Raw genomic sequence first — 24,521 nt, forward strand, 5'->3', positions numbered from 1 at the left:
CTCTTAAGGTTTGGAAACTGTATGATGTATTGAAAAGTGTATAACCTTAAACAAAATGATCTTAAGTTTGATTCTTAGACTTTGATGTTTACTTACTGAAATTAGACAAGTCACTTGGTCTCTCTTAGCGTTAGTTTTCTCATTCACACAATCAAAATATAAATATTTAATCCACCTGATTGCTGGGAAGATTGAATGGGATAATCTGGCAGTTCTTTAACCTATGTAAAGGCTGTCTAACATAGCACCTCATTTATTTTTTCTTATATAAAGGGGCTCAGTGGATCTGCTTTATCTGGCTTCTGGATTTCATGGAGCCAGTTCCTAGAGCGTAGAAATCTTTAGTGATTATTTGTTGTGAATAAACGTTAAAAATTTTTTTCTATCTAAAGAAAGGTTATTATTCTTCTGAGTCTCATAGAGGGAAATTCACACTTCTTTTTACCCTTAAGGAAGGGGGTAATTGAGCATGACCATGGCAGCCTCCACCTAAAGATCCTCTTGGAGATCATGGCAACACCAGCCAACTATGTTTTTTCAATAAGAGGGGACAGTCTGGGAGTATTGTACAATGAGAGAATATACTTAGGCTTATTTAAGATTGAATTTTCAACTGGCCAAATCCCTTTGGGTTGCAACTTTCTGTTCCCCATAAATAAAAATAAGTAAAATGATTAAAAATGTTAATTCAGTGAAAAACATTCACTGAGGTTCTAGCAAAACCAGCATGTAGTCTAACGAGTGAAAACCACGGTGCTGGTCCTGGTAAAGATTGTGTACATGGTGCTGGCATTTGGAGAGTTTGGAAGATGAGTTCTTTTTTTTTTTTTAAGATTTTATTTATTTATTTGACAGAGATCGCAAGTAGGCAGAGAGGCAGGCAGAGAGAGAGGAGGAAGCAGGCTCCCTGCTGAGCAGAGAGCCTGATGTGGGACTCGATCCTAGGACCCTGGGATCATAACCTGAGCCGAAGGCAGAGGCTTTAACCCACTGAGCCACCCAGGTGTCCCAAGGAAGATAAGTTCGTTAGGAAGGAGAGTGTATTGAAGGCCCACATCATAAAGAGATAGTTCCAGATAGAAAGCTACAGACAGAAAAAAATCTGTGGTCTTCCACAGATGCTATTCCTAAGCCTATCAAGTCACGTTGTTTTTCTAACCTGAAAAGAAAGAGCTCCTAAAGTACTGTTGCAATATTATCTAATAAATAAATTAATGTTATTTTTAGAAGATGAGAGAGTAAACTTTTGCCAGTGGACTTCTACATCAAGATAGATAACACATTCCAGTGACGTGTGTTATTTTAATTTTTTTAATTAAAAAACTTTTTTTAAAAATTTAAATTCTAGTTGACATGCAATTCAATATTGGTTCAGGAGTCGAGTTCAGTGGTTTGGCATTTACATGTAATACCCAGTGCTCATCATCACAAGTGCCCTCCTTAATACCCATCGCCCATCTAGTCCATCCCCAACCTCCCTGCCTCCATCAACCCCCAGTTTGTTCTCTATAGTTAAGAGTGGTTTCCCTCTCTCTCTCTTCCCCTGCTCCCAAATGCTCATCCTTTAGTAAAGTGTGTTATTAATGTGATAATAAATTAAAAGATTGTTTAGCCTCATTACCGACCTCTGGAGATTAGGGCATTTATTCAAGCAGTTAATAAGAAAAAACTTCTGTGTTTAAGGCCCTGCAAATAATAAATAAGATATGGTTCCTGTCCTAGCAGGCTCACAGGTCTAAACCAGGTTAAAGAGGGTTCATTGAAGGCTATAGTTACTTTCTCTTCAGATGATCACCAAAGGCTTCATCGAAGAGTCAGTTACTAAGCTGAGCCTCAAAAAGGTATATAGTTTCTCTCCGACAGATTGCATCAGCCCCGGAGAAGGACATGTTGGCAGGAGGCTTGACATAACAGTGTTTTCCTGGAACAGTGAAGAAGTTCAGCATGGGTGAGAATTTGCTGTTGGTGTGAAGGGGAAAGATTGTGGCCAGAAAAAAAAAAAAGGTGGAGAGGTGAGGCACACTCGTGGAACGGCTGTGTGCACCATGCTCATTCTTCTGGTAATAGAATTTGAAACCTTTTAGGTGACATAGTTAGATGTGAGCTTTGGAACGATCCCTCCCACATGCCCATGGAGGATGCTTTCTTAGATAACACAGTTCTGAGGACAAGGAGAGTGGCTAACAGACCTCTTCAGTATCCAGGAAAGGGAGGAGACCCTGAATAGGTACTTGGTTCATGTTGTTGAGGCACTAGTGAGACATCCAGAAACAAATCACCAGTAGCCAGTGGATAGACATCTCTTCAAAAGAGAACAGTCGGCCAAATAAAAAAATGGTGAGATGGGGAGTACCCAGATAGAGGTGGCAGGCAAGTCATTGTAAGTAGGCCAGAGGGTGAAAAATTAGAAGAGGGCACAGCAAAAAAATCACAAGGAAGCCTAATATATAAGGAATAGGTGAAGGAAAGGAAAGCCAGCAAAGGAACCTGAGAAGTGGTTGGCCCTGAGGAGAGGAGATCCAGGAGTGTTGTCAAGAGCCAAGGGAGGAGGGGTTTCCAAGGGAGGGGAGGGCCTAGTGGCTGAGGGAGTGGAGTAAGATCAGGGCTACCCAGGCCAGATGCAATGAGAAGGGCTTTGGTAACTTTTGCTGGGATAGTGCTTTGGTTGAGGTGAAAATCTGATCTCAGAGGACCAAAGAGTCAGAATGAGAAGTGGGGAGGTGGAAACAGAACTAAGCTACACAATCTCATTTTCTCAAGTCACTCTGCTGTGAAGGGGAGAGAGAGATAGAGAACACATTGCTGTAACTATGTTACTAGATGTAACAGCATTGTAAATGTGTGAGAACTGGAGACCTAGATCTGTACCTCTATTGATTTATCTGTGCTTTCATATAGATCAGATATGCCTCACTGAAGAAGTAAATGATTCAGTCTTCATTTTTAACTTGGGCAAAACAAATTCTAATAGCATTCATTATCACTTTGGTATTTATAAAAGATACATATTTCTTTATACATATATAATGTAAATTTGTAACTCTATGTGGTGATGGGTGTTAACTAGACATATTGTGGTAATCATTTATCAATATATATCTATATTGAATCATTGTGTTGTATACCTGAAGGTAATAGAATGTTATATGTTAATGATATCTTAATTAAAAGAAAGAGAGAACATTTTTTTAAAAAAGATAACACAGTTTATTATACTCAGTAATAGGCCCTTGTATAGGAAGCCCAACCTCAAACAGAAGTGGTCCAGGGTAGTGTTTAGTAGTGTTAACCCTTGGAGCTACACCACCTCGGTTCCAACACTGGCTTCACCTCTTAGCAGTTGTGCCACCGTGGACAGGTTACTTAGCCAATATGTGTGTCCTTGTATTGTCAACTAGAGAATAAGAGTAACTTCTTTTAGGGTCATCCTGAATATTTCATTTAATTAGCCTGTATAAAGTGCCTAAGACAGTGGCAAACAGTAATCACTCAATAATTGCTAACTATTATAATATTTTCATGGATTACCATTCTATTTGGCATTAATCCGTTCAAAAGACATAGAAATTCTCCCTACCTCATTTTTTGGTCTTCATCATTAATGTTGGGAATTTCTGAGAAGGTCCCCAACAAATGGTGTCCATCTATCCTGGCTGGATTCTGAACAAATATGAATAAAAGTATGTCCAAGAGAGAACAACAGTGTCATGTTAATTATTGGCAGAGGCCAGGCTGGAGGAGGTGGCTTAGGGAGAGGGCCCCGTGGGCCCAGTTAGCTGAACCCCAGAATGAGGTGGCGTTACCAGCAGTCATAGAGAAGGTGGTCCCCCAGGTGAGGAACCCTACAAGGAAGAATGAGGAGGAACTCAGTGTTTGCAGGCCTGTTTCAAAAGTCAAGGGTGAGCTGAGCAAAGCATCTGGTTATTCCCTAAATTGATGAATCAGATTCCTCACTTCACCTCTTCAGGGACTGAGAGAGGGGATGGTTGGAGAAGAAGTCAGGAGTGTGCTCAGTGAGAAAGTCCCTCCCCAGGGGGTTGGGTGGGAAAATGGAGAGAAATATGGAGAGTCAGCCTATCTCCCAGCCCCCTGCCTCCCTCAGTCCTTGCTGAAAACGATGCCTGTTGAGCACGCTGTCACTTTCCATCCCTTTACTCATTCCTCCCATTCCTTTAAAGCAGTCTGTCCCTACACTGGCTTCTCTTGTGTCCAAATTCAGTTGTATCTTTAATATTTCTGTACACTGTTCCACTCCTTTTCTGTTTCCTTGAAAGTTGGCTTTCCCCTTAGTGACCCTCTTCACTTACAGCTCTCTTTGATAGCCTGTAAGTTTCCCATTTTCCTCAGCTGGCAGCTGGTGGGAATATTTTGGATATTTAATAGCTGCGGCTGGTACCAACTGACTGGAACACCAGCCATCCACTTCAGGCACGGAGCTGCAGACCAGTGGCCACATGGCCACACGGGGATAAGGAAGACGTTGACAGCCGCCTTGCCGTATTTTAGGCATTGCCATTCCATCTCAACAGCTTCTCCTTGGAAGTGGATACTTGCATTACTCTACCCTCTACCATCTTCCTCCTGCTTCCTCCTGCTCTGTAAGACACTCTTCTGCTTTACTCATTGATTGGAGCATCTGACTTCCCTTTTATTCTTTATCTCTTCCTCAGCTCTCATCCTTGGTGTCAATATCCTTATTGATAATTTTTTTGTATTTTGACTTCCATGTTTCTTTTTACTTTGTCTCTAAGAGCCTTTCTCCCTATTCTGTTTCTAAGTCCCACAGACCTGACCATACCTGGGACTCAGTTAACATCCTGAGATGATCAAGCTCCAGGAGACCAAGGGCAGAGTGTTCTCCAGAGCACACATGTTATTTTCCTACATTCCACCCTGCACGTGCATCTGAATACCACTGGTTTTGCCATGTTAGTTCGAGAGGAGCCCTCTGTTGCATCAAATCAGAATTACTTGCAACATCATTGGTCAATCAGTTCTCCTTCACATTAAAGTGATGGCCCTAATGAAGAGGGTACCTTTCATTAGCTTATTATATACCGGGATCATCTTTATCTTATTATGTAACTTTGCATTTTCATCTTGTATAGATGAGTCCTCTACTATATTTCAGGTGGATTGATTAGTGCTCATTTCGGTAGCATGTATGCCAACTAGATTGTCTAAAATGCATGTCCTTTAATATTTCCAGCTGTGCAACTCTTAGCTTTTAATTTTTTCCCTTCTTCCAAATGTGCCTCCTTTTCTCCTAATCTTTGGTTGCATAAACCCTTTATCTTTTCAGACTCCATCCTCCACTTCTACTCCATTTGGATTCCATCATAAGCCATTCCAGTACTGTAAATTTCCTCTCTCCCTGGAATTTCTTGTTTCCTCCTTTTAAAGCCCTCAGAGGGATAACCAGGTTCCTTACTAAGCAAGGAGTCCAACACAGGGCTTGATCCCGGGAGCCCGGGATCATGACTGGAGCTGAAGGCAGACATTTAACCGACTGAGCCACACAGGCACCCCTCCCTCCCCCATTCTTTTTTTTTTTTTTTTTTTAAAGATTTTATTTATTTACTTGACAGAGATCACAAGTAGGCAGAGAGGCAGGCAGAGAGAGGGGGGGAAGCAGGCTTCCCGCTGAGCAGAGAGCCCGATTCGGGACTCGATCCCAGGACCCTGAGATCACAACCTGAGCCAAAGGCAGAGGCTTAACCCACTGAGCCACCCAGGTGCCCCTCTCTCCTCCATTCTTGATTCTCATCTTCCTAGTGTTATACAAGAAAGTGAAAAATGATGACAGTTCCATAATTTGACCCTTTCTACTTAAAATTGGTATTATGATTCTGAATGATTTTCTCTCATATTTACCACCATCTCTATTTTGTAAAAATTTTGCTTCCTCGTTAGCACCCCAAAACTCTCCCTTTGCTGTGTCTTTCCTTCATTCTTTTCTGAGAATGAGGCCATTCGATATATGCTTCTTCTGTACATTCTATATTTCAAATGGTGCTTTAATTGTGCTAAAGTCAATGTTGTCATGGCATTGCTCTAATTTATCATCATTTTTAGAGAATGTCTGCCAAAGATTATAATAACAGCTAATATTTATTGAATATCCATGTGCCAGACCTACAGTAAGTGCTTTACAGGCATTACCTTTTTTGACTATGGTGTGGTCATTGGAATTATGTAATAACCTAAGACTGAACACCTTGGGTTAATATCTTAAATATTATTTCACGGTCTTTTTGGATAACTTTGATAAGACTTTTAAATACTGAAGTCCAGTGTGTGAAATATTCTTTGCAATCTAAAAACAATATATACAAATATATATTTCACTTATATTGACAGAAGAGAAAATAGCTAATAATTTGAAATGTCATCTAGAAGATGGGCTCTTAGAAAATTTGACAATACTTTTTACTCCCTGAAAAAAATATGAATTGGAAATAAATTCAGTAATGTGAATGACATGGCCTAAGTTTTTTTGTTAGATTTATTTAAGATTACGTTAATTAAAATCTACTTATCAGCTTAATGATGTTTAATAGAGATTCTTATTAACATATGGTTTCAAAGGCCAGTGAAATTGTAAAATCTAATGAAAACAGAGTTCAAAGATAAAATTCTATCTTTCCTTTCTTTTATGAGCCTGTTAAAAATTCAGGGCACCCTTTTAAGAGCCCTTAGAGAAGATTAACCTTTAACATCATGACTACATCTAATGTTACCACATTCTACAATGTCACTGACACCACTTTTAGCCTTAACCAGTTGATTTTTCTAACCGTATTGTAAAACTACTAACATTTCCTTTTCTCAAGTTGAATAGAGGAAGATACGGCCCCTCTCTTCTTTCCTTTCCCCGCTCTGGTTCAGCAGTTTCTGATGGCACTTTCTGAGAAGGTAGAAATGTTCTGTCTCTGTGCTGTTTGGTGTGGTAGCCACGAGCCACAGGTGGCATACGGAGTACTTGAAATGTGACTAGTGCAACTGATGGCATGAATTTCAAAATCTATTTCATTAACTTGAGTTTCAACGGAAATATCTATATGTCAGTGTTGGCAACCATATTGGAAGCATGGCTTTGGTGTTCTTTTCAGCACACACTGAATTCCTCTTTCTTCTAGTCATCTTTATTCCTTTTCTGGGAGCAGAAATAACTCCTTTTATTATAACTGGTTATTCTTATACTAATAAAGGTATTTGCTTTCATTATAACTTGATTTATAATCTATGGGCTTTACCATAAACGAAAAATAAATTTCATTTGTCATAAAGATGCCACATTGGACATTTAATTCTGTGCATTCCTTATGCGCTGGGGATAGCATGCATTTGTTCCCTTAATTTGGGACATTGTATTCTTTGATGGACCTACTTTGCAATTGGATCTTCACTTGTCTATAAGTATGTGTGGGCCATTTCTGTCTCCCATCTTAAATGCTGCCCCTAAGGAAAGCAGTGGAGTGGAAAGAGTTTAGACTTCAGTTTGGATCCCAAATTCTTTTCTTAAGCCATTTTTTTTCTTCTCCGAGCTGTGGTTCCCTCAGAGAACTGTTGTTAGGTTTCTTATATCAGAGCATATTTGGTGAACTTGCCTTTCTCCCACCTTGGTCCCAGGGCTTTTTAGTTTGGAAACCATGTAGTACCTGATAATCAGTGCAAGTGCTCCGTAGATGTTTGTTTGGGATGAGTAAGTGGAAAGCTGTATTTTATTTTTATATGTGCTCCTGCTGGCTCACTCACACTGTTTGCTCTCTTTTTCCTAGCTGTATATTGGGAGAATGAATAAAAACTTCTTTGAAGAAACATTGAAAAGTAGAGGCTTTAGTGATTTATTTATTTTAGAGAGAGAGTGTGAGCAAGGGGAGGGGCAGAAAGAGGCCGAGAGAGAGAATCTCAAGCAGACTCTGTGCTTAGCTTGATGTGGGGCTCAATCTCATGACCCTGAGATCATGACCTGAGCTGAAATTAAGAGTGGGATACAATCTGCTGAGCCACGAGGGTGCCCCAAGACTTTTGTGATTTCAAATAGATATTAATTTACAGTTTCCTCCATGTTATATTTGAATGATAGGGTACCATTTTTTATGGGTCCCTACCTTCTATGAAGTTCTTATATTATATAGTTTTAAAAAGAGTGGGTCACTTAAAAATGTGTAGAGACTTGTAAAATAAATGATTCAGTATAATGAGAGCTAACTTATATAAAGCACATTCTGTAGTAGAGATCATCCTAGGTTGATACATCCAGTGAAAGTATTTCTACTTTTGCACTTTCGAAAGCCCATGTTCTGTATCTGAAGAATAAACCGAAACAGTGAGAATTAGGATAATATAAGTCGGTTATCCAGAATGTGAGTGCTCGTAGATACGAGTTAAAGAAATGTTCTGAGGTTCTGAAAATATGATTGATGACTGACTGGTCGTCTATAGTTGTGAGGAAGGGGAAGCTTTAAAATGTTCAGAGTAAAATTGAGAAAGTGCAAGTACACCAAAAACAAGTTTAAGGTTTCTACTTACAAAGCATTCGACCCAGTGCCCAAGAAAAGGCTTTCATCTTGAAAGATGAAAGAATTAAATTGAAACTAGAACACCGAAGACTACTATGGAAGCATGCATTTATTTGGGCATATGGTAGTAATCCACGGAACACATAGTTATAATCTACTGGAGAATAACCAGAGCAGATTTTCCAGGCAAAGATTCTGCCAGATCAGCTTGCTTTTTAGGATGGAAAAAGGAAGATGCAGAGAAGTACGTACACCAGTGTTACCTCATTTATTTCAAAGTCACTTCAGTATCTCTCTATAAAAAGCATTGCCTTCGTCTTTATGAAAAGTCCTGCAGTTGCTGAATGTGATAGATTTCAGTGATCAGTTTCATTATTTTATGCAGTCAAAAGAGTTAATTACATTGGGGGGGAAAAACATTTGCATGCTCTTCAAAACGATGAGTATCTATAACCAGATTTCAAAGGAATGTAACATCTGATTTAGTTATTGATTAAAGAGTTAAGCTACAGACATTGAAGAAGCAAGATCAAATAATCTAAAATAAAGGTCAGGGTATGTGCTTGAGTGTTTTACACACAGAGACACTCAAGCACATCTTGATTAACTAAAGGCCACTGATGTCTAGCTGTCATTTTTTTTTTTTTTGCACTTAAAAATACTAGAAAGAAATTGCAACACCTCTGTCAAATGTATTTATGACAAAATGACTTGTAACTGGCAGAGTTTTCAGTTAATATAATTGAAATTATTTAGTTCTGCTCTGTGACAAGTAAAATTACTGTTTATCATGGATAGGTAATTACATATTTGGCCTAAAATTAATCAATATGAACACAGAAAAGCTGGCACTCATGCAGAATCAGGATCTAATTAAAGCAAAATTTTGTAAAGTGAGGTCAGTTGTACCACCTGTAGAATGAATAGAAAAGATTATAAATGCAAGAGAATAGAACAAACTTTTTAATTATAACAATTCTCAAAGAATTATAAAATGCCTCAGACTTCTTTCTGTATCTACAAATAATTTTTTTATTATTTCATATCTAACTTTTTTGAATAAGATATATAATTTTAGGGTTTGAATAGTTTGTTTTATATTAGCCAGCTGACAACCAAACTATAAATATACTGCAAAATAACTGGCCTTTTGTATGTGACCGCACGTTGGTTCATGGTATTTCAGGGATATGCAGAACTCCATCTTTTTTTTAGTCAAGAACATTGACTGATAGACCATGGTCACTACTTTATGAACTAGAGATGAGCTAGAGATCAGATTGTTCTTCTGAAAACATTATGAACTTTTAAACAAAGACAGGATATTGTTGAATGTCTGTTGCTGGAATACCACCTAATGTGATCAATGGGAAAATACTTGTTTGGATTAACTATAGCAGAACTCTAAGCTTTAGGAACAGAGGCTCAAGTCAATCAGATGTCCAAAAAGGAAATTACTGATAAGACTGAGGGACAGTAGTGGCTGTCCCTGGTTGACTGGTCTCCTATTACTAAGGGAAGGAGCAGTTTTGTGGAAGGGGTCATCCTGATGCCAATGTCAAGGTGATAGCTAACTGAGAGGATGTGAAGCCTGGTCTACAGAGATTTCTTGCACCTGAAGTTGCCCCAAATGAGTCATTTTTTTTTTTTAAGATTTTATTTATTTACTTGACAGAGACCACAAGTAGGCAAAGAGGCAGGCAGAGAGAGAGGAGGAGGCAGGCTCCCCGCTGAGCAGAGAGCCCGACGCGGGGCTCGATCCCAGGACCCTGGGATCATGACCTGAGCTGAAGGCAGAGGCTTTAATCCACTGAGCCACCCCGGCGCCCCCCCCAAATAAGTCATCTTTGGCCATCATGTCTTTAGTCTTTGGAAGTTGGTGTGTAACAAGGCTTAGGTCTATTTCCATTAGTCCTGCACCTCTCAGTCTGAAAGGTCAAGGTAATTCCATGTTACACAGTGGAGTACTTAAATCCACTTTCACTGTCTGACCCCGAGGGGCGTGCAAGGTTGAGTAAATGCTGACTTCTAGAGTCCCTGGACTTCTTTCTGACTGATCCCCCTTTTCAGATTCAGCCCATGACGTGTGGGCTTGAGACTGGCTGAGTGGGCTTTCTTCAGGGCCCCAAATTTGTGCTTTTATTTGCATTTCTGTTCTTAAGGGCTTTTACTCTTACCGGAATCTTAAATCACATAAAAATGTATTTCTAAAACATGGTTTCCTGCATAGAATGTTCATAATTTAAGAATCTGAAGGTACTTTTATGTACTAAAACCAGAAATTCTTATTGAACCACCTTTAGACCAGAGTATGAAGTACTGTAATCGATTACTATGCCCAGTTGTTTTCTATTCACAGTAGACATTTGTCACAGGACACCAGTCAGTCTTAAGCCAAATAGCATTCTATCCAAGCAATGGCTAATTGTTTCCCAACTTTTTGAGGTAAATATTAGTGACATTCTTTCAGTAAATTATTGAGTTTTAAGGGAAATTAAGACAGTAATTTCCTTTCCTAAAAAAAATTAATTCACTCTTTTATAACTAAAATTAACACGGGCCTGTTGTACATAGTCAATTAGTACATAAATATATAAAAATTAAGTGTTTACTGTGTTTTCAGTAGTAACCCCATCTAATATGTATTATTCCAAACATGTTATATGCATATAGTTTCTTTCTGTTCTTCTCTCAGTCCCTGTCTTCATATATGTGGATAAAGGAAGAAGAAAATTATATCTGTGTGTACATATAAGCTATACATAAGCTACTGAAACTTGCTTTTATAATTTTACATTATATCATGGACATTCATCTTGAAAGACTCATGTTTATGCCTTTGTGGAATGTAGTTATCTGTTTTAAATTTTGATAGATATTATTAACATATCTGTATATCTTATCTTCTTCAAAATAACTGTTTCTTATGGGATTTTTTTTTTTTTAAACAAAGAGTGAGCCTCTTTCTGGGATGTGAACATTAGTTAGTCATACAAGGTTATCAGTCTAAGGGAAGATATATAATATTTGAACTCAATTCAGACTTCTGAATGTGGTCCATTCTGTCTCTCAACAGGGCCCATTTGGAGGCCAGTGCAGAGAAGTGGAACAGGTTGCTGACGTCTTTAGAAGAACTTATCAAATGGCTGAATATTAAAGATGAAGAGCTTCAAAAGCAAATGCCCATTGGAGGGGATGTCCCAGCCTTACAGCTCCAATATGATCACTGTAAAGTAAGTTGACCGCATACGGTGGGGATCTTTTTTAATTTTTAAATTTTTAAATTTTTGTTTATTTTCAATTAGCCAACATATAATACATCATTAGTTTTTGATGTAGTGTTCCACGATTCATCAGTTGCATATAACACCCGGTACTTATCACAACACATGCCTTCCTTAATACCATCCCCTGTTGACCCCATCCCTCCACCCTCCACTCCCGTCTATAAGCCTCAGTGTGTTTGATTCGTTTTGATTTTGGCAAAGTAAATACTTAAAATTCTAGATAAATACCTGAGTTGAAGAAATCAACACAGGATTTCACCCTTACCTCCCATTTCTTTTATTTATTTATTTATTTATTTATTTATTTATAGATTTAATTTATTCGGGGGAGAGAGTGTGAGCAGGGGGAAGGGCCATGGGAGAGGGATAGAATCCTCAAGGAGACTCCGTGGTGAGTGCGGAGCCTGATGCAGGGCACAATCCCAGGACCCGGAGATCATGACCTGAGCTGGAACCAAGAGTTGGACGCTTAACTGACTGAGCCACCCAACCGCCCTCCCACCCCCCATTTCTAATTGTCAGTATTTAGACACTTAATTTAAGTTGCATGTATTACTTCTATTTGTTTCAAATTAATTTATCTCTTCATATTCAATTAAGTTTTTTCAAACATTAAAGATCTCTAAAGCATCCTGTTGTTTTTAGAGTATCCTAACACTTATCTAACTTTCTAATAGATTTTTAAATACTAACATATTCTATTGGGGACATTTTTTTACTACAAGTGAGTCTCAAATTCAGAAGGCATAGAGTTATAAAGAATTTCAGATTATCTTGTTTATAAAAATGGAAGTGAAAAAATAAGGACCTGTAGGTGTAAGAATATGGAATAAAGTCTTAAAGCAAATGAGGACCAACGTATTTACGTCATTTTATATGTTTTATTTTTCTGAACTTAGACCTTTTTTTGAGTTACATTTTTATTCTGCTCAAATTTCTGTCTCTGTACAAATTTATACTTTTACTCTGAGAAACAGATATGCTGAAATGTTATCAACGAACACGTTAATTCTTAGAAGTTTGTATTATTTAAATTCCCTGCCCTACGAACTTTCTATTTTTTTTAAATATTCTTTCATTCCCATTTTCTCATGTACTGTACATTGGCTTGTTCTGATATATATATATTTTTTACTCTTCACATGCAATGCAAGTTCTCCTTCTAAATCTGTACATTTTAATGTGACCTTAGAATTATATTCCCATTGGAAAAGCCACAACAGTAACACTTGCATCTTCTAAAGGAAGAAAGGAAGATGTCATCTAGGTAATAAATTTGCTTCAAAATGATAAGACCTTGAAATTTGTTTTACTTTGGGCCCTTGTGACTAGGTTGTTCAAATTACCATTTGGGTAAATTTTCCCTTTCTACTTGAAAAGAGACTGTGATAGAAAAATAGTTCTAAGAATAGAAAAAAGAAGTTAATGGTGGAATATAACATGCAAAATAATCATAACAACAACAAACAATGATAGAAGATTTTAAATCATTGGTTTAGGAAAATCATGTTTCTCCTTTTTTCAGCTTTCCTTTCCTTTAATTATTCATACATGTTTTTTGTGGATTTAGATGATGGAATAGAATAATACAAAGCTCTTCTAATGGAAGTTCTCTGTTAAGGAATAAAATATGCTTGTGACCATGTTCTGCTAGTTTTGATTAAAACCTAATTTTTCAGGCATGAAATGATTTTCCTCTTCTGACCTTAGCAAGTAAAGTGCACATCAGTATTTCCAGTAAATGCTCGCTGTGTTCTTTCTAAGCCCTCCTCCAAGCAAGGTCAGCCTGATTTAGGCTGTTTCACTTAGAGTCTTAGAGTGCAGTTGCTCTGCACCAGCCCTTTAGGCCCAGGCATTTAGATAATAAAGATAATACTGATAGTGATGCTGATGATCTCATTGGTTCATCCATTCAGCAAGTATTTATTGAGTGTGTAATACACGCCAGGCACTATTCTAAGCATTGATGAGTCAACAACAAAGATGATATTCTTGCCTGAGTCTGTGTAGTAAGAGACAGACACCAGACAAGCATAAAATATATAATATGTCCCATGGTAATAAATGCTATGAAAAAGGTAAAGCAAGGTCAAGGAGAGAGAGAGAGCGAGAGAGAGAGAGAATGGAGAGTATAAACAGCAGAGGCGCTGTTTTATGTGGAGAAGGTCAGGAAAATGCCATAAAGGAGGTGGTTTTTGAGAGGAGAACCAATGCAAATGTGAGGCAGGAAGTAATGCTGCTTCCTGGGGAAGACAGCGTAGAGGAAAGGGGTAGATACACCAGGCCATACAGGTAGATACATACAGGTAGATACACATAGAGGCTGCAGTGTTCTGGTCATATCTGAGGAATAGCATGGATACCAGCATTGTTGAAACACTGAAGTCAAATAGAGAGGTAGGAACGAGGTTGGTCTGGAGGCAGGGGGAAGGGGTTGAAATCACACAGGTACTTGAAAGCCCTTTGGAAGGGCTTGGCTTTCAGTCCAAGGGAGATAGGAAACCGTGGAAGGTTTTGATAATGATAATGCTGTGATTGACTTATATTACACAGATGAGATTATGAAGAATAAAAAATAGAGGGGTTCAGGAATGTATTTCAGTAATCCAAGAGGGGGGATGGTGATGACTTAAACAAAGGTATAAAGGGAGAGGTAGAAAGTAACTGTTTTCTGAATATATTTGGGAAGAAGTAACAGGATGTGTTCACGGGTTGGAAATGTGGACTACCTGAGAAAGAGAAAGACTTATAGTGGCAGGAATCAGAGGTTTTTGGACAAAGCAAATGGGACAGTGCCTGGAGGGAGAATGTGGGTCAAGTAGTCAAGTAATGACTTTATAAGAATGAGGACAAATTCTACATGTTTCTATGTTGATGGGAATGATCTTGTAACGTGGGAAAAGTTAATGATGCAGGAGGGAGATTACCAGGTAGGGGATGGGATAGGATCCAGGGTACAAGTACAACATTGATCTCAGGTAGGAGGGCAGAGAGATCACCTGGTCTAACAAAGGTAGGTTTGTAGGTTTGTGCATGGGAACGTTCGTTCAGATGTCCGCTTTTGATTGCCTCTGTTTTCTCAGTGAAATAAGGAGCTGGGTCATCAACTGAATACGAGAAGAAGGAAGATGATGTGGAGGTTTGGGAAATGAGGAGGCAGAAAATATAGTCTAGAAGTGGCTGAGTTAAACAAGGAACAGAATGTACAAGACGACCACGGGGCAGTGCTCATGAATTTCAAGTGAGAACAGCCAATGTGAATGCTTTTCTTTGTCCATGTTGAGTTGCCTCACTGAAGATAAGGAGTGAATTGGAAAGTTGAATTGAACTAAGCACATGAGATGGGGGAAGAGAGGGGCAAGCGGGTTACAGAAATATAAGGGGGCTATGGTAGTGATGGCACATGGAATCGGGGCTGGGGAAAGGGAGATCTGAGGATATCAGAGAGGTGAGGGACAGTAAAGTGATGTTAGAACTCAATGAGTGGGACATAGCAGGGGGGCTGAGACATCATTCAAATTGGGGACCTGGGGAGGGGCACAAACTGTAACGAAGCTGTTTGTAGTCAGAGAAGGGGTGCTAGGGAGGGCATTTATTGTTAATGACAATCTCCAGTGTCTTTTTATGGGAGCGAGTTGCACAGGTAGGGTGGAGAACAGGGTCCTTTGGGAGGAGTAGATAAGGAGCTGAGAGGTGGAGTTAGCTGCAGATCATCTGCAGGACAGTAAAATCACCAGGACCAAGAGAGAGAGCTTGATATCAAAATGATAATTATGAGAAGGAAGGGTGATGGTGGGATAGGTTGGGATTGGTGTAGTTTGGAAAAATGGTGTTTTCTTTTCACATTCCTTTTATCTTTTGAGTCTTACACCCTTAGTTGGGGATGAGGGAGAGGAGTAGTGTAAATTGGATATAGTTTAGCACTGCTTTCTAAATTTCTAGTGCCTGCTATTAGATTTTTCTTGGGTTACTATTGTGTGTTTATCACAGCTGCCATCACTTAGCACACTGTTACTTAACCCAGACTACTGCTGACAGATGTTCTTGATCAGTAAGGAGGACTTATCAGGAGTTTCCATTTAATGGTCTGTACTTCTTTGAGTTTATATTAGAAAGTTTATATGAATAGCACTGATTGAGTTTCTGAGTGTGGGGCCAAGGGGCTTCTCCCCTCATTGTTATACCTTCACTGGAAATAATCCTTTGTGGAATTTCATGTTGACTGTAGGTTCTGGAACATGATACTTTATTGTGATCTGTCATGGTCTGCCTTACAATTTATCAATGATCTAAAACTACAGGCTTTCTTACTGTCATCTATTATTAATGTTTTGACACGAGCTACATTTTTAGCTCTGAGAACTGAGCAGCCTCTCATGCCAGAAGTAATTTATGGAAGAGATTTCCAAGTAAAGTTGGTGGAGGTGTGTGTTCGTTTGCGAGGCCCTCCATAACAAAACACCGTAGACTGAATGATGGAAAAGAAATTAATCTTCTCACAATTCTGGAGGCTGGAAGTCTGAGATCAAGGTGTCTACAGGGTTTATTTTTTTCTGAGGCCTCTCTCCTTATCTTGTGGATGGTCATCTTTTCCCTGTGTCTTCAGCTGGCCTTCCCTCTATGAGTGTCTGTCTTCTAAAACTGCTCAAAATGCCCTCTTTTTATAAGAACACCAGTCATATTGGATTAGGCCCGACCCTAATGACCTCGTTTAATTTAACTATTTCTTTAAAGACCTTATTTCCAAATGCAGTCACAGTCTGCCAAAAGTAACCTTCTTTCCCAACTGTCAAGTATAATGTTTCTAATCACTATACATTATTATAGAGAGGGCAAATCACTATGCATTAGTACTGTTAAGGCGTTTGTTTATTTATTTATTTATTTAAGACTTTATTTAACAGAGACAGAGAGAGATCACAAGTAGGCAGAGAGGCAGGTGGCGGTGGGGGGCGGGGTGGGTGGGGAGCAGGCTCCCTGCTGTGCAGAGAGTCTGATGCTGGGCTCAATCCCAGGACCCTGAGATCATGACCTGAGATGAAGGCAGAGGCTCAATCCATTGAGCCACCCAGGCATATTAGGGCAGTATTTAAAGGCACAACACCTACCTGTGGTTATTTACCTTTCTTAGCAAACTTTGCCAGCCATAATCATTGAATAAGTCTAACCTCAGCCTTGCCAGTGTTCTAACTTAAATTCTGTAAATTATCTCTAATCTTTTCTTACATTTAAAATCCCTTTGGATGTACATGTGGTTACTCTATTTCAGGACAGCTTTTTCTTTCCATGTCCTTGGAGAATGTCTTTCACCCCCGCCTTCAGATTTTTTTATGAAGAAAAATAAAACCTTTATTTAGAATTAGAATTATCAATGATTAGAACTGGAAGAGGCCCAAGAAATAGTTCAGTCCTATCCCCTTATTGATAGTGGAAGAAAATGAGAGCCATGGTGTGTTTTGATGAAATCTGAGTTTTCTTCTCTCCTTTCCTGTCTCACTTCCAAAAATCCTTATCATTTGCCCACGTGTCTGTGGTTTCTAGGACAGCAGAGAGACACGGATACACAGAATAGACACAGTCCCTGTCTGCATGGCATTTAGTCAGGTGAGGGCCTGTGCCTGCCCTTCTCAAACTTACAGTCCCTGTTTCTTCCCTGTGTTACTAGAAATCATTTCCAACAGGAGTTGTGGCTGACCTGTGCACTGCACATTGCTGTCCCAAATCTTTGGTTGTCTGCCCAAATACCCATTTCTCTAACCCCCAGCTTCAGTCCCTTGGTGCTAACTCGAGCCTGCTATCAGTTCTTGTACGCTTTCCTTACTGATTTTTTCTGTTTAAGAGATTCTATAACTCTTTTGAATTATAACATGATGATGTAGCTTTAAACAGAACAAAATAATCTTTAAACTATTTTTTCACTGGTACATTAGCATTAAATTTAGGTGACTTTTAGTTTTTTTCTGTTATTATAAACTATTTTTTTCTAACTTCTTGCTGTTTTTGGTCTTTAATTGTCATAATAAAGTTTAAAAGATCTCTTTAATTTTAAAGCACTCTTGCTTTATAGCTTTAAAGTACATAGTTAGAATCAACCAAAATCAACCCTTAAATGGCTTGATACTAATATATTAGGCAGGGTTTTTTTTGATTCTTAAAATTTCCCCATAGAAAGAGTGGGACCTTGTATTTGATTTCTGACTTAAATATCTCTTCTTACAGATAGCTGTCTGGATTACTTTATTTTGAACAATGCAGTACTGTGTCAGACTAATGGGACCTAATATCTTCATTCTAAATTAGAATATCTAGAGATTCCCAGATGGATTTTTTTTAAAGGAGACAAAGTAATTTAACAGTGATTTGTTTACTATTTTGGGAGATATGATCTCATAAATGCAAGTCTTGAATGTCATTGTACACAAGTCTTTTCAAGATCAGCTTAAAAAGCAATACGACATAACTTTCTGTTGTGGTCACACATGCACATTCACAAGATGCATTAGAAACCACCCATGCTGACGTCCCACAAATGAGCACTCAAGTTTTACATTAAAGTTTCCAGTGGCTTTATATACAAAGGGAAGAACAAAGCTAGGTCTCCACAGGTGGTTGTGGGCTTACTGTGTGCTAGAAAACCACTACGTGACTTAAAAGCTGCTTCCAGGGATGTCAAACTCTGATGTCAAAGACTTACGTGAAGCATTTGAATAAGATATTTCCAAGTAGACATCTGACTACTTTAAATGTCAGCACTTTATCCTCAGCACTTTATGAAGTTGAGTGAAAATCTTTTTCGGCTCTTCCCCTCTGGAGAGTGGTGTATTAGGCTCTATTTGGAGGCACCTTCTGTGGAGACTTTCTATACAAAGTTAGTGAACTAGCTCCTGGGCTTAGGTAGACGTGGTTTCGGTGCTCCCCTCCCCCACTTGCTAGCTCTGTGACGCTCTGGAGCAGATTGTCCCATCTCTTCAGTCCTGTTTCTGAGCATCAGCTTAGATAAACCACTTAGCCGAGTACATTTAGTAAATGCTCAGTAAACAATGGCTGGTTGGAGTCCTTTAAACCAGGACCTATATTTTCTAGTGTATTTTCTTTCACTTGTTCTGTGTCCAAATTTTTTTTTTTAAAGGTTTTATATATTTATTTATTTATTTGACAAAGGGAGACACAGCAGGAGAGGGAACACAAGCAAGAGGAGTGTGAGAGGGAGAAGCAGGCTTCTAGCTGAGCAGGGAGCCCGATGTGGGGCTTGATCCCAGGCCCTGGGATCATGACCTGAGCTGAAGGCAGATGCTTAACAGCTGAGGCAACCAGATCCCCCTCAAATTTTTAATTTTTCCTCAGATTCATGATGTTTGGGCGATTGCAAGTTCTGACGTCATAACTTACGCTTACTATTTTTGCCTGTTGATGGCTTCCGAGATAATTTAGACAACTCAGGAAATGGGATGAAGTCATTGAAACAACATGTTTGAGAATTTATATGGGATAAGATATGAGTCTAGAAACTGCAAGATGATTAATTTCTTGTTCTTAATAAAAGAAAACAGCTTATCATGGAAAGGCCAACCTCGTAAGACCCGTCTGTATGCCCTGCTTTAGTTAACTTACCAAAGGTTTATAGGCAAATGATAAATGTTTAACCATGAATCTAATTACATTTAAATGCAATGTTTGAATGTTCCCATAATCTGTAAATAAAGAAACAGAATTAATATATATGATCTTACATTTGCATTTGTATGACTTTATCCTGGGTCCAGTCTGTTGAAAACAATGTTAAATGTGCAAAGGGCAATAAGGCTCAGCCTCTGCACTCCAGTGACACATTTTAATAATTTCTCTTCATAGCAGCTCTGTGCTTGTGGCTGTATCCAACGGAATATTACATATTTAAATGTCTAGAGAATGGCTCTGAGACTTTTAGTTAGAATGGTTGTGTAAGGTCATGCTTCAGATCACCTTGTCTGCTTAAACATCTAGGAATCATAGGTAAAATGTAACAATCCCCACCCCCACCCCCCGCCGGAAACCAAACATGGCAAAGTTGGGCTCCAGAACACGGCAGACATTCCATAGACCAGAAACAAAGCAGAAAAGCAAAGTGGTGAGTAGGGTTGATGGTGCTGAGGAAGAGTCCCAGTCCTGGATACAGAGCAAGCAGAAAGCCCCATAGCAGTCTCTGCTTAAAATTTCTCTCTTACATGTTGAAATGAGTGACTCACAGATTGTTATTTTTTCTTGTGTAAAAAAAGTGTCCCAGGAATGGATACTATAAAACATCAATGTATTTTGGACCCTTAATTAAATGTTTATACTTTGGATAAGTAGGATATTTTAACCAGTGACTCAGAACATTGATAGCAACAACAATAATGAATACTTTGTTCGATGTCTTAACAGCACACGCACCTAGGAAGACTCATTAAATAATAATAAAAATTAATAATATGTCAAAGGGCTCCGACAGTAAAGCATTTGGCCCTGGGGGTTGGCACATAGTAAGGAGTGGTGCTTAGATCCTTCCATAACTGCTGGGAGTCTATCTTGATAGTTTTCATCATTTTTGTTTTGTTTAAAACTGTCTAGGCTATATGAGTTCTTTTAATTAAATAAAGGTATATTGATACCTATTATTTACCATCTAATAATACTGCCTTGCAGAAGTAGTCCCCCCATCACTATCTAGGATTAACTTGTAAAATTAGACAGAGTCACCATCCAATCTTTACAAGTATCAGTTTGTAAACAACACAGTCATACTATTTTTTTCTCACATGGGTACATATTTAATATCCTCAAATATCAAAATAAATTACTACTTTAAAACATACAGATTTGGGGGGCACTTGGGTGGCTCAGTCATTAAGCGTCTGCCTTTGGCTCAGGTCATGATCCCAGAGTCCAGGGACCGAGCCCTACATCCGGCTCCCTGCGCCACAGGAAGCCTGTTCTCCCTTGCCCTGCTTGTGTTTCCTCTCTCCCTCTCTCTCTCTCTGTCAAAAAATAAATAAATTTTTTAAAGATTTTTTAATTTATTTGACAGAGAGAGATCACAAGTAGGCAGAGAGGCAAGCAGAGAGAGAGAGGGGAAAGCAGGCTCCCCGCTGAGCAGAGAACCCGATGCGGGGCTTGATCCCAGGACCCTGAGATCATGATCTGAGCCGCAGGCAGAGGCTTAACCCACTGAGCTTCCCAGGTGCCCCGAAAAAATAAATAAAATCTTAAAAATAAAATAAAATAAAATAAGATACATAGATTTAAAAAAACACATAGTATTTTTAATGATTTTTAGAATAAATGGATATAGTTGAATTTTCCAATTTAATGACCTAAATTTTTCATATGATTTTTTAAGTTTTATAGAAAGTGAGGTCACTTGTATGCAGCTACGCTTTCTAGAATGTGAGATTATCATTCAATCAACACTTCCTTAGAACGTACCTACAATGCACATCGCATTCATTTGTAATGTTAAGGATTTATTTCAGATTACAAGCTTTAGCTTGGATTAAATCGCAGATGCAGTGTTAGCTATTCACTCTGCGTTTCATTTTCTACACAGTGTAAATTCGCAGTTACGTGGGGCCAGTTTTCAGAGCTGTGGCACCCTTTCTCCAATAGAATGCGTGTTTGATCTTAGGGAAGAAAATCACCAAAAATAATTGAAATGTCTGATTCTGGTATAATTTTTTGTAGGTTTAGTCCATGCCCTCAGGGCTCCTCTGTCCTTTACTTAACTCAATTTAATTCCTCTATTCAAACCTCATTATATAAGAGTCAGGACATTTGGGTCTGAAACTGACTTGCAGAAATACATTTGCAAACTTGCTTATTAAAGTAACAAAATCGAATATTGTCTTTAAATCAGCAACATGCCACCATGAAATTGAGGCTGGTGTTGTGTGTGGGATTGTTCTCCCTACTAAAGTAATCAGAGACTCTACCTGCAAATCTGTAACTTCGGGGTCTTGCTGTATGATGAAATTACCAAATATGGGAGACTGACCTTTTTCTAAACTTGATTAAATTAATTTCTAAGCTCCCCCTCCAGGCTTTGGCACCTCTTTGACTTCCTTATTAAATGCAGAGCCCACTAAGGACTGTGAGTAAAGCTGTTACTTGCATTCCTTCCCGAAGCAGCAGTTCTAGAAGTGAGGCTACACCTACGGGCCACACTCCATTTAGTTGTCTGCAGCTGACTTACTTCCTAGCCTGACAGGTGTCATTGGGACTTTACCCCAAACGGCCGTGGAATATCCAAGTTTAGAGGGAAGGGCAAGGCAGCCTTACAGCTGGCACTGTCTGGTGGTGAAATTGAGAGTGGACTGCAAATGTAGCTGGAAGGAGAGGTTTGGGAGACCAAGCAGTTACAGTCCATCCCCTGAATATAACAGCCCATTTCCAATGAATTGCCTCTAGGCATTATTAGCCCAGTTTCATTTTTCTGCCAGTTTATGTATTCATTCAACAAACTTCTGTGTTGCTACTGGTATTTGCCACATACTTTGCTAGGCACCGGGCATCTTTCACTTCGGAAGACTAATTTTGCTGTCAGGGATTTCACCATCTGGCCACAGAGACAGGCTTGAAAAAAGTAACTACATTGGATACCAAAAGCTTGATATTGTGAGCATGAGCCCACGGCCAGGGAAGCCCAGATGAATCAGGATTCTCTGTACTTGGGAAGACTGGGTAAGTCTTCACAGAGCGAGTAGCCTTTGGGCTAAAAAGAGATCTCGGAATAAGAATTCACTAAAGACTATTATCAGAATTCCTGGAAGGAAAATCCTCCAGATTAGTCACGGTATGACTTGGAGTATGCACTAGAGCAAGAGGTATTGCTTACCTTCCTTTTCAATTTTACTTGAAAGAGGAAAAAAAATACAAGTTCAGCGCCTGATACGGTGCCTGGTGACGATAGATATTAAATATACTTGCCAAATGAAGGAATACATTTATGTGTGCATGTGTTTTAAAATGTGTCGGGAAGAATACTCTTTTATTACTGTGTGAAGCTGGAGGACTCCTATCTTAGTTTTAACATTCATACTTAGTATTCTGATTCAGGCATCATTTTTTATGTCAATGGGGTGGAACCAAAATGAATTTGTATATTAAATGTTCATTTAGGGATGTTAACCAAAACTTTTAAAGCTCTATGAAGGAGATTTTTTTTTATTTTGTCTGCATACTAATGAAAAGTAAGCCTGTTTTCTTTCCCTTTTCTCATGTAGTTTTATTAGTGCTATCAAATTTAATGACTCTTCTGTCCTTTTTTTGCTGTCATACTATAATGACTTCAGATCCATATATGCTGATTTAGCTTTGAAAGCAAGTTGGGAAGAAAAGTAAATTACATTCTAACAGACTCTCCTTATGTTTGTATCATTTATTTTTTCTGCTTGTATTCTCCAATAAGTAGTTAAGTGTTTCTTTGAAACCAGAAGCTAAGAAAGCCTGCTGTACCAGCAATACTTCTGTTCGTTACAGTGGAGATGACTTGCATCTAGGGCCCGCTTCCTGGGTGTGTGTCTCAGGTTTTATGGGATTACCTAAAGCTCCACTCTTAGAAGGGCCCTGGACTTGGTTGAATGTTCTGCTGCTGCCATCTTGAAATTCTTAGTAACATTTGAACAAGGGGCTCTGCGAATTCTATGGTTAGACATGCTGGCATTAAGAAAACATTAATGTTTATATTTTGACATATGTAAAACAACACTTTTACATAATGAAAGCCTCTTAAAACTTACTGCAAGCATTCTCTTTGTCACATAAGCCATCCTGAGCCTCCACTCTCACTGTAACTACTTCTGTCTCTGTGTGCTAGTGTCAGCTGCGATGTGACTAGGGATCTATTTTCAGTCTTTCTTTTCCTGTCAACTCACTAACTGTTGCTCTATTCAATCTCTTTACTTGACTTCTAGGACTGTGCTAGTTTTCTTCCTACCACCCTGGTAGCTCCTTCTCAACTTCTTCTGCTGGGCCTTCCTTCTTTCCTCAGCCTCCTAAACTTGGGATGCACCAGGGGCCAGGCTATGCAATTCTCAATGCCCATTCCTTGCTGAACTCGTTCTCTGGTGTTATGTGCCTTCTATATGCCAGTCACTACTGAATTTATATCTCTTTACATGTCATCTCTACTTGGGCATCTGATAGACATCTCCAACTTAGTAAGTCCAAACTGAATTCCTGAACTTGCTGCTCAAAATCATTCTCCCTGATCTTCCCCCATTTCAGTGGAAAGAATTCTGTTGTTGCTTAGATAAAAAATTAAATAATCACCTTCAATCTAATCTTTCTCTTATATTCCCTCCATCAGAAAATCTTTTTGGTTCCATGTTCTGGTTACCATCTATTAGGAGCTATAATTGTCAGTCTCTGTTACTCTTTTTTTGTAGATTTTATTTATTAATTTGACAGAGAGAGACACAGCGAGAGAGGGAACACAAGCAGGGGGAGAGGGAGAAGGAGAAGCAGGCCTCCCACTGAGTGGGGAGCCTGATGTGGGGCTCGATCCCAGGACCCCAGGATCATGACCTGAGCTGAAGGCAGACGCTTAACAACTGAGCCACCCAGGTGCCCCTGTGTTATTGTTAATACAGTGGCCAGAGTGTTCCTATTCCAATGAATCAGAACTCTGTAGTGGTTTCCTATTTAATTCAGAATAAAAGCCACTGTCCTCAGAATGGTCCACAAGACCCTACAT

The 24,521-nt window shown here is 39.0% G+C and overlaps 1 protein-coding gene across 2 annotated transcripts in view; it reads left to right on the forward strand.

The window, feature by feature from the left end:
• LOC111147605 (utrophin) overlaps positions 1–24,521 on the forward strand; it is a 552,279-nt gene that overhangs the window by 406,286 nt on the left and 121,472 nt on the right. For both annotated transcript variants that reach the window (XM_022503758.1, XM_022503757.1), the window contains one exon: positions 11,602–11,758. In XM_022503758.1, the coding sequence (XP_022359466.1) occupies positions 11,602–11,758 (157 nt within the window). The remainder of the gene's footprint in view (positions 1–11,601; positions 11,759–24,521) is intronic.

The sequence above is a fragment of the Enhydra lutris genome, unplaced genomic scaffold (genome assembly GCF_002288905.1).
Source record: "Enhydra lutris kenyoni isolate GAN:26980312 unplaced genomic scaffold, ASM228890v2 scaffoldscaffold17, whole genome shotgun sequence".
In the NCBI taxonomy this organism is placed as follows: domain Eukaryota; kingdom Metazoa; phylum Chordata; class Mammalia; order Carnivora; family Mustelidae; genus Enhydra; species Enhydra lutris.